The sequence below is a fragment of the Bombina bombina genome, chromosome 1 (assembly GCF_027579735.1).
Source record: "Bombina bombina isolate aBomBom1 chromosome 1, aBomBom1.pri, whole genome shotgun sequence".
NCBI classification, from domain to species: Eukaryota; Metazoa; Chordata; class Amphibia; order Anura; family Bombinatoridae; genus Bombina; species Bombina bombina.
In genome coordinates, this window is record NC_069499.1 from 1,069,864,919 (window position 1) to 1,069,876,942 (window position 12,024).

Here is a 12,024-nt window from a genome sequence, read left to right on the forward strand (position 1 = left end):
GAGGTTCTCAAGCTTAAATTTAAAATTAGAAATCTCTGAATCAGGTTTCCCCGAATCAGAGACGTCACCCACAGACTGAAGCTCTCCGTCCTCATGATCTGCATATTGTGACGCAGTATCAGACATGGCCCTTACAGCATCTGCGCGCTCTGTATAACCCCAGAGCAATCGCGCTTGCCTCTTAATTCAGGCAACCTGGATAATACCTCTGACAGGGTATTATTCATGATTGCAGCCATGTCCTGCAAGGTAATCGCTATGGGCATCCCTGATGCAATTGGCGCCATATTAGCGTGCATCCCCTGAGCGGGAGGCGAAGGGTCTGACACGTGGGGAGAGTTAGTCGGCATAACTTTCCCCTCGTCAGAATCTTCTGGTGATATTTCTTTTATAGTTAAAGACTGATCTTTACTGTTGAAGGTGAAATCAATACATTTAGTACACATTCTCCTATGGGGCTCCACCATAGCTTTCAAACATAATGAACAAGTTGTTTCCTCTGTGTCAGACATGTTTAAACAGACTAGCAATGAGACTAGCAAGCTTGGAAAACACTTTAAACAAGTTTACAAGCAATATAAAAAACGTTACTGCACCTTTAAGAAACACAAATTTTTGCCAAAATTTGAAATAACAGTGAAAAAAGGCAGTTACACTAACAAAATTTTTACAGTGTATGTAACAAGTTATCAGAGCATTGCACCCACTTGCAAATGGATGATTAACCCCTTAATACCAAACACAGAATAATAACTGACAAAAACGTTTTTTTTTTTTTTTTTTTTTTTTTTTTTTTTTAAATAGTCACAACAACTGCCACAGCTCTACTGTGGCTTGTTACCTCCCTCAAAAACGACTTTGAAGCCTTTTGAGCCCTCCAGAGATATCCTGGATCATGCAGGAAGAAGCTGGATGTCTGTGTCTGTAATTTTTGCTGCACAAAAAAAACCCTCCCACTCATATTACAACAGTGGAAAGTCAGGAAACTGTTACTAGGCAAAATTCAAGCCAGCCATGTGGAAAAAAACTAGGCACCAATAAGTTTTATCACCAAATATATATAAAAACGATTAAACATGCCAGCAAACGTTTTATATTACATTTTTATAAGAGTATGTATCTCTATTAATAAGCCTGATACCAGTAGCTCTCACTGCATTTAAGGCTTTACTTACATTAGTTCGGTATCAGCAGCATTTTCTAGCAAATTCCATCCCTAGAAATATATTAACTGCACATACCTTATTGCAGGATAACCTGCACGCCATTCCCTCTCTGAAGTTACCTCACTCCTCAGAATATGTGAGAACAGCCATGGATCTTAGTTACTTCTGCTAAGATCATAGAAAACGCAGGCAGATTCTTCTTCTAAATACTACCTGAGATAAACAGTACACTCCGGTACCATTTAAAAATAACAAACTTTTGATTGAAGAATAAACTAAGTATAAAACACCACACTCCTCTTACGACCTCCATCTTGGTTGAGGCTTGCAAGAGAATGACTGGATATGACAGTTAGGGGAGGAGCTATATAGCAGCTCTGCTGTGGGTGATCCTCTTGCAACTTCCTGTTGGGAAGGAGAATATCCCACAAGTAATGGATGATCCGTGGACTGGATACACTTAACAAGAGAAAGTTCCTTATTTTTGCTCTTATACTTTAATTTTAAAAGAAGCAAATATGGGTTTCCATTTATATTATGTTAGTTGTATCCCTTTATTATATATTTGGTGTAATAGGGATATTTCAGTAATTAATAACTGTCTAGTATGCGCACACAAAAAAGCTTCTTATTTTTGCTTTTATATTAGCCATTGAAAATAAGTTAATATATATTTATATATACTGTGTATATATATATATATATATATATATATATATATATATATATATATATATATATATATATATATATATATATATATAATGTATCCATCTATCATATATTTGGTGAAATAGGAATATTTTACTAACCAATAACTGTGCATCATGCGTATGAAAAAAAGTTTATTATTATTGCTATTATGTTAGACTTTGTAAAGAAGCAAATAAGAGGAAAAGTTAGGTATGTAATCATAAGTATTTATTAATAATAATAATAATTTTCAGGTTGCTACAGCTATGTTTGTATGGACTTGGGTATATCACAGTGATTATTTTAAAAAATCACTTTCATGTGTATTTAAGCCAATGGAATTGCATTGTGAATTTTAAATGTAAGGTTTTGATATACAAAAAGAGAAAAGTGCTCAACCTAGGAATGAACAATAGCATAAAAGCTTGTTCTATGGCTAGTTACCACCCAAGAAGCATCCTCTTTTTGCTCAACATGTTCCTTTCACAGAGAAGAACTTAACTGTAGAATATCAGTCTTGTCCATACTAAACAGTACAGTCCAGAACTACCAGGCAAACCCTCTCTGAACAAAAGAAACGGCAAAAACGTACATTTCGCCTTGTGTGGGGCTTGTCAATGAGGTGCAGCCGTATCCCTCTAGGCACATTGAGCAACAGATCCACGTCTGGTTTCCCGCATTACCCTTAGAGAGACTATTCTCAGGGTCATAACCTGCATATACAAAAAGAGAGAGGCGCTCAACCCGGTAAGGTAAGGTTTTGAGCCTGGTAGTACACATAGTTAAAGACTTGGTGCCAAAATATATCAGCGTGTATTTTTAAATATGATAAATAAAGCATTGATTTTACAAGTAAATGCAAGTAGTTTCTTTGCAAGAAGTCACTTTCTTTTGGTTTGTAATTTACATTTCTAAGGCTTTTAGCGTCCTTCCAGTGAAACAGACGTTCCTCCAAAGCTTACAGGTGTTTGCCAGTGATTGATTTGCCTTTCCGTCAATTGTCTGTGAAGGAGGAGGCTACATGACCCCAACTTGTTGCAAGTGATTAGGAGTAAAGATACCTTGTCTGTTTGTGGCTCTTGGATCGGAATGGCTACCTGAAAGAGGGGAAGAGGGTTTAGCCTACACACCGCACTACTGGAGCCCAAAAAAGGAAACTTTGCAAAGTGCTGGTAGCTGTGCTAGGTGTGTATGCCCCCCTTGAAGACCGGGTAAGCTGCAGATTCATTGTTCTTGCACGTCTCCTTTTGGACATTAAACAATGATTTTAAAGGGACAGTCTACTCCAGAATTTGTATTGTTTAAAAAGATAGATATTCCTTTTATTACTCATTCCCCAGTTTTGCATAACCAACACGGTTATATTTACCTTGTATCTAATCCTCTGCACACTGCCCCCTTATTTCAGTTCTTTTGACAGACTTGCATTTTAGCCAATCAGTGCAGACTCTTAAATAACTCCACAAGAGTGAGCACACTGTTATCTATATGGCACAGATGAACTAGTAATGTCAAGCTGTAAAAAAAACTGTCAAAATGCACTAAGAGGCGGCCTTCAAGGGTTTAGAAATTAGCATATGAGCCAACCTAGGTTTAGCTTTCAAAAAAAATTACCTAAGAGAATAAAGCAAATTTGATAATAATAGTAAATTGGAGAGCCGTTTAAAAAATTATGAAAGTTTAATTTTGACTAGACTGTCTTTAAGCAATCATATAACACTGGCCATTCCGGTATCTTTGAGACAGTTATACTACAATCATTAGTTGGAATAAGTGGGATTCTGTTTCAGTCTGTCTTGAACTGGGCTACTCTGTTTGGCATTTTCATTACCCATATACACCATTTTATTAGTGCTCCTTTGGGCAGTTTCTAGTTTATATATATATCCTTCTGAAGAAGGGCTATGTGAAACATAATAATCATTATCATCAACATCGTCAACACCTTTATAATAGTGAGTAACAGTCACTACCTTGATAACTTCTTTTTGTACTCAGCAGCATTACATAATTCCATCAAAAGTCCTCTTTTCTTCTATGTATTCCAAGCTTGTCAACCTCATTTTAATAAAAAAAAAACTTAATTCTCTCTTCATCATTTTAATTTTGTACTGTTTTTAGTAAATTGTACTAGTTTTGTTTTCATACTCTGTGCTCCAATGTGAAATCCACTTTAAAAAAATTGAAGAACTCCTGAGCAGACATCAGGGCCGGCTCAACCACGGGACCAAGTGGGTCCAGAGGACCCAGGCGGCACTTGACATGGGGCGGCACTTCAGTGACTGAGTCAGCAACAGTCAAACCCACACCACTCCTGTCTTCCATCCCCTTTTGTGGGGAAAGTCCTCTCCTGTCCTCTGTGAGATAAGGCCCAGGCTTTCAGCAGATTACCACATCATGCACAAAGACACAGAACCAGTCAGGGGCAACATTCAAGGTGGGACAAGCACATCACCCTAACTTGCTTCCCACTTATTGAACAATTGTGAATAAGCAGGCTTAGTAAGGCCAGGCTAGTGGGTTTATATGCTAATCAGTAATTATTCTGTTAGGGGGAGTGGTTGTCATTTAATTCTCGGAATCAGGGTGCACAATGATTAGAGCCGGCCCTGGCAGACATTAAAGGGACATTTAACAGCAAAAGATTCTTGTTGAAGCCAATGGGAGCTGGAAAATTATAAATGTGCATACAGTTTGTGGTTGTTAAATGGACATAAAAGAACAAAAAGAAAATGATCTAATGTATTATTGCACTATTGTTTACATATAACTATGGGGTCAATTCCAATAGTTTGAATATTCTTGTTCTATAAACAAATGGGTTTGATTGCTATATTTTTAATCTTCTTATCAAAATGATCACAAAGTCAAACATAGTCAAGGCTGAAAACCAAAATGGGTCAATGGGGTTAATAGAGTCCATGTGTATGTTTTACAGTTGGATAGAGTAGTATTTTTGATAAGAATTAAACAATCTGAATGTCATTTGTATAAAGCCCCAATGGTTTTATTAGGATTTGTTTTACTGAAAAAAACTTAGTTTTCCATTTTGGAAAAAATTGAAAATAATATCAAGGAGAACGGTGTGGGAAATTGGTTACGTAAGAAAAGAAAGTGGCTGCAACTTATCTTTGTAAGAGGATTTTAACATGTAGGTAAACCTCATAAAAAAACAGAAGCCAGTGTCAATTTACACAGTTGGTGCTAGTTTTGAGGTGTAAAGCATTAAACCATTTGTCTGGTGTAAACTCAGTCTACATTACTATTCATATTGTTTGCCAAAATGCATTCATTACCCATAATCCTCCTTAGCAATAATTGAAGCATGTAAAACTGTATAATAGGTTGGGTTTTAAACTTGTACATGACTTAAAAACATTATTTTTTCTATCTACCTTTACTACTATAAAGGAATAAAAACAAACCACCACTGGAAAACAAATACTTAAAATGATGAAAGGGCTTGTTTCTTACCAAATAATGAATATAAAACTCCTAAGATAATATCATTTGTTTTTGATATTGATGATTGAAATTCAGAAAATTCAGAATGATTCCCCATCTGCAAGAGAGAAAATAAGATTTTATTTTACATTTATTGACTCTTGATGGCTATTCATGTTCATTACAAATAGTAAATACATCAATAATTTATACTGCAATTTAATAAATATTATAATTATATATATATATATATATATATATATATATATATATATATATATATATATATATATATATATATATATATATATATATATATTATAATTATAGATATATAAAAAATATATATATCATTTAAGCCACTCAGTTTAGAGGACAATATAATAATAATTTCTAGTTAAGAAAAGTAAACAAAAAAAAACCCCATAAGAAATAGGTGCATCACCAGCTGTTCAAGAGGATTTCACAAGATTTTTTAGAAACCTTCCATAAAATAAAAACATATGCAGGCAATGTATAAGTATCACATGGTAGATAATGAATTCAATATTCATTATGACATCCTGATGTATTTGAATGTTGGTTTTTAACTTAAAGGGACTGAATGCATTAGGTGAGCCAATAACATGAGGCATATACTGTATGTGCAGCCACCAATCAACAAATGATAAGAAGAAAGCAAACAAATAGGTAATAGAAGTAAATTGGAAAGTTGTTTAAAATCACTTGCACTATCTAAATCATGTAAGAAAACATTTAGGTTTAATGTCCCTTTAAAAGAAAATTGAACCTTTTCTATTCCTCGTAAAGGACAAGATTACAAGTGGAGTGCAAATGATCTTTGACTTAGTACTGTGCTAAGAATAACACACAATGTATAACAAGTGGATGATTAAAACGTATAACCAGAGCATCTTAACATGGCTGAACGTTTCTTAAAATTCCCTATAATTGTAATGGATAGCTCAGGGAGTATTAGTGCACTCATTGTGCTCATATTACAAATGGAGGATTAAGTGTTGTGCTTGAGCTAAATAAAAAATACATCTGTAAAATGTAACACTTTTTGAGACCTGAAGTAAACCATTATTATTAATAGTATAACACAGCACTACATGATGAACTGTCAAGCCATTGGCTTAGCTCTTGAGCGATAAAACATAACATGGACTTATAATATGAGTGCACAATTGATTGGGCTCGAGCAATGCTATCACACTAATATTTGTGTGCTCTGCCTGTAATCCCTAAGTTTAATTATGCACACTTAAAAAACATTGCAATGCACTTTCATTATTTATTTTCCTTGTTTTGCCTGTAATTTAACTGTGGAAATTGAGGGTTTCCCCTTCTATCAGAGGGGATGGAGTGCATTCCATGGACTGAAGAATCCAGGCACTCCAACATACTTCTTAGTGATTGGTTGATATTTGCAGGGCCGCCACTAGAAATTTTGGGGACTCTGACTTAACCATTGATCAGGGCCCACACACAAACACACTCACAGACACTCAGCACTTGTTTACATTGACCTGACAAGTAATAAGGTAGACTACAGTTTTGTCAAAAAAGGAGATTTACAAAACAAAATATGAAGTTCCGATTATCTTTATGTCAAGGAAGATGCCAACTAAATGATGACAACAGCATGCAGTGGCTGAAAGGAAGGGCCCTGAACTGCCTAAACAATAATTGAAAGGTTAAATTGTGTATTGGTGACTTCCGGAAAGGTCTCAGTCTCAAAGTCTGTAGAAAGATGTGAATAATCAGTAGTAAGGTCAAAATGTCCTAAAAAGGAACAGACAATGGACACACACACACAAACTCAAACTTGCACATACACCCAAGGAAACACCGACAGAGAAAGCTTCAGAAAACACACAAAGACACACACACACACACACACACACACACACACAGAGACACCCATAGAAAAACAGAAAGACATACACACACAGAGAGACAACCACATAAAAACACAGAAAGACATACATACACACACACCCTCACTGAAACATCCACAGAAAACACACAAATACATACGCACACTCTCATAGAGACACACACAGAAAATGCACAGACATACACACATCCTCACAGAGACACCCACAGAAAACACACAGACATACACACACACCCTCACAGAGACATTCACAGAAAACACAAACATACATATATATATATATATATATATATATATATATACACACACACACCCTCACAGAGACATCCACAGAAAACACACAAAGACACACACACCCACCCTCACAGAGGCATCCAGAGAAAATACGCAAAGACATACATACACACACCCACACAGAGACACCCATAGAAAAAGCACAAAGATATATGCACACACCCTCACAGACATCCACAGAAAATGCACAGATATATACACACCCACCCTCACAGAGAGACCCACAGAAAAAAATGCATACACAGTCATAGAGACACAAACAAAAGCACAAAGACAAACACAGACACCCACAGAAACACTTGCACATTGCATCCCCTAAATTAACAGTGTGTGACATGCATGATAAAAAAACATGCAGAAATTAAGAGATCACTTTTTAAAGAATCATATTTGTAAATGTGCAAACAAAAATAATTCTGTGAATTCAAAAGTACTTTTTTTTTTATCTAGCCATCTACCCAGATCATTAATGTATAACGATCCGGGTAGATGGCTAGATAAAAAAAAAGTACTTTTGAAAGGTTGACATATGTTTGTTTTTTCCCCATTTTCCCCAACCAAGAGCACCACTTCAAATATGATGTACAAATGTTCCCATCTGTCAGCTGTACTTATGGATTTTGAAAATGCTGTACTCTATATGGTCTTGGTGAAACCATAAGCTGTGGTACTCATACCATTAGATCTGGTTAAATGCAGGATTTAGGCTTGTTTGTATGTATTTCAAATTAAGTCAGCTGTAGTGTAAACTGAACAGTGTTAAGTTAACCTGTCTCAATTCAAACACTGAGCAATCTTAGTCTGAAAGTATAACATTTTATGCAGATATAAAAACCTTAGATAAAATGCCTCCTTGCATCTGGAAAGTCTTTGCATAAAGGGGCAGTAAACTGGAATATAAATAACATATATAAATATATTAATAAAAAAAACTCATATCTGCCAAAAAGGCACCTGCCATTTGTGTATTGAGGACGAAACATTTCTGCATGGCTTTAAATATAGAATTTCTTGCTAAAAGAAAATTATGGACCCATGGCCCCACCATACAACTACCACACTGAAGTTACAATCCAAAACTGCACAAATAAATAAAAAAACATTTACTAAGTAAGTCCTACCTCCTCTGCAAATGAAAGTGATCTGCCGTCTGACTCAGGCACTGTACAAACTTAAGTGCCAAGTCTCTCACACTGTGCATAGTGGTTTAGTGCACACTCAGAAATCCTCTCAAATGCTAATGCTTTACTCATTGTAATAACATTTCCCCCGCTCAATAGCACTCTGCTGTAGTACCCTCTTGGTGGCTGCCAAAATTTTTATTTTTATTTTTTTAAATAAGTTGTTCTTGCCTCATGGGGCCCCCTGGCCCATTGGGCCCCTGACAGGAGTCACCCCTGTCACCCCCTAATTGCAGCCCTGGATATTTGCAAGAGCTTTTTCATATCTCTCCCTAAGTGTCACAAGCAAGCAAGATAAACAACATACAAATTATTTCATGGGGCACATCCTGAAAAACAATGCAACATTTTCTAGCAAAATAAAAAAGTGTAAATACTTTTAAAAATTTATTTTGAAAATTTCACTTAGTTTTTAATGTCCCTTTAGCCAGTTTATTTAACAATTTCAGATTATTTTGAGAAATACATTTTAACTTCAAAACATATAATTGCAATAAATAAATGAAGACTGTAGTGAACAAATTTAATTTGAGTACACATTTTGTAATTTAAAAGTATTAGTTATACATTTTCTATTAAATAAAAAATGATGGTGTTTATGAACAGGCGCTGAACTAAACAGACACAAAAATGCATTAGCATAGAAAAAAGGCTTCTCAATACAGGCCAGGCTGGGTTTCAATAGTTCAAGGGTGATGAATTTGAAAAGGCCAAAACTCCTGTGAAAAGTGAGAAGTAAGAAATGAAGCACTTTGCAGGGTATTCTAATGAGTTGGAATGAGGTATTATTAACAATAGTTCCTCTTCCGAGTGACAAACAATTTCAATGCACACATCCATCTTTTCGGCAAAATCAGCTGTTTATATAATGTCACATTTACATACAGTAACTATAATTACATAGTTACAAGAGAATTGTGACAGCAGACCAGAGCGTACATCATTTAATAAAGAATGGAATGCTCTCTTCAGAGTGACAACCACAGCTACATTTTATTCTCGATGCATCTAAAATGGGTTTCTGTTGCAGTACTTGATTAAGGTTACATATTTTAGCCTCTTAAATAATTAATAAGTTCCAAATGACTTGTTATACTTACTGCAGAGTACTACATGCATGGGAAATTGTTTCTTTATGTTTATTTTTGTATTCAAAATAGTTCTTCTTGCTCATTAAAAACATCACATGCACATAATAATCAAGGACATAATTCATTCATTTATTCAATTATAGAAATTTGTGTTGACCCATAATATTTTTACATTTAAAGACCAATACTACATGCAAAATCAAGGTACAGGAATGGGTACAGTTTGTGCCCCTACATATGCCAACCTGCTGCTTGGAATTTGGGAATTAACAAATGTATTCACTACAGACATGGAAACATTTACAGATTTAATACCATTATGGGTCAGATATATTGACAATGTTCTATTTATAAGGGAAGACACAAAAGAAAAACTTGAAAGATTTGTTCAAACATTAAATATTAAAGGGACATGAAACCCAATTTTTTTCTTTTATGATTTAGAAAGAGCATGTCATTTTAAGCAATTTTCTAATTTACTTATATATTGTAATTTGCTTTGTTCTCTTGATATCCTTTGCTGAAAATCATATCTAAATAGGCTCAATAGCTGCTCATTGGTGGCTGCATATAAATGCCTCGTATGATTGGCTAACCCATGTGCATTGCTATATCTTCAACAAAGGATATCTAAATAATGAAGCAAATTAGATAATAGAAGTAAATGGGAATGTTGTATAAAATTATATGCTTTATCTGAATCATGAAATAAAAATCTTGGGTTTAATGTCCCTTTAATGAAAAAAACATAAAACTAGCGTATAAGCAGATTTAACATCTATCAATTTCTTAGGTCTAACTATCACAAACAAAACCACAGGCACTATCAGTACCAAAATGTATCACAAACCTACACAGACAACTTCATTACTGCATAATACAAGTGCCTACCATCAAAGCACGTTGAAAGACATACCATCTGGGGAGTTTCTAAAACTACGAAGAAACTGCTCCAATTCTCAAATGTATTTACAAGAAAGTAATTTCCTGGCAGAAGGACTGATCCAGAGAGGTTACAGTAAACTAGCAGTCAAAATAGCTAAGATGAAAGCTTCCCAACAAAGGAGAGAGATACATTATTGCAACCCAAAACTAAAAATCTAGATGACCCAAGATTAATTACCCGTATAATCCTCAAATGCATCAGGTAATTAAAATCATAAATGGAAATAGTCATATCTTGCAAAGTGATTCCAAGCTAGTCCTCATGATAGGCAATAGGATTATGACTGGGTATAGAAGACCAAGGAATTTGAAGGCTCAATTAGTGCAAAGTCACAATACTTATAAGAAAAAGAAGAATTCGTCAGCACAGCAGTAGAATTTTAAAAGACACTTTATTCTTGTAAAGGGCAAGCACTGGCAGGTACAAACATGGAATGACGTCTGACGCATTTCGCGCCCCCTAGTGGTGCTTCATCAGAGACTACAGATAGTACACCCATGACACTGTTAAATAGAGATCATGGGTGAACACATATTAAACAATTAATGTCAGACATAAAATATTAAAGAACCAACATTAAACTTTTACACAATATGTGATAAAAACATATACAATATGTCACCATCTTAATCACCCAGCTAATTAATTAAGTGCAGACTGTTGCTAAAGCAGAAATTCTCCTCCAATTCTCCTCAAAACGCGTCAGACGTCCTTCCATGTTTGTACCTGCTTGCCCTTTACAAGAATAAAGTGTCTTTTGAAATTTTACTGCTGTGCTGCCGAATTCTTCTTTTTCTTGGACATTTCATGCGGCTGGTTCCCTGCACATTGGGCATTGCACCCTTTCACTAAGTTTGGAGATCAGCATCTCGTAGGCTGTAGTTGCGGTAAGGTCTGACTACGTCATACGTGTGAGACGCATACTGGATGCCGACAGGCGAATTTGGAGCGGTCACTGCTCACTTTGTCTTCACAAAACTTATACTCCAATAAAAGCTGACTTAGATCTTGGAATGTATCCCTGTGGCACTTGCTTAGCATGAACTTACGTAACAAAAATAAAACAAATCACTGATAAAACAGGGAAAATACATAGATTATACCAAAACTATACATGTTGTTCTTCAGGTGTTATTTATGCTTTAACCTGTAAATGCCCCAAAATCAATGTGAGCATGACAACCAGGGAAGTAAGAATATGGGGTCTATTTATGAAGCAGCGGATGCTGCCTCAGACCCACTCCGCTTCAGTTCCGGCTGAAGCGGAAGTTAAGAAGCAGCAGTCCTAAGACCACTGCTCCTTAAC

The 12,024-nt window shown here is 35.4% G+C and overlaps 1 protein-coding gene across 1 annotated transcript in view; it reads right to left on the reverse strand.

The window, feature by feature from the left end:
- LOC128641131 (opsin-5-like) overlaps positions 1–5,421 on the reverse strand; it is a 165,748-nt gene extending 160,327 nt beyond the window's left edge. Inside the window, exon 1 of the mRNA XM_053693705.1 lies at positions 5,334–5,421. Within this exon, the coding sequence (XP_053549680.1) occupies positions 5,334–5,421 (88 nt within the window). The remainder of the gene's footprint in view (positions 1–5,333) is intronic.
- Positions 5,422–12,024: the final 6,603 nt, after the last annotated feature.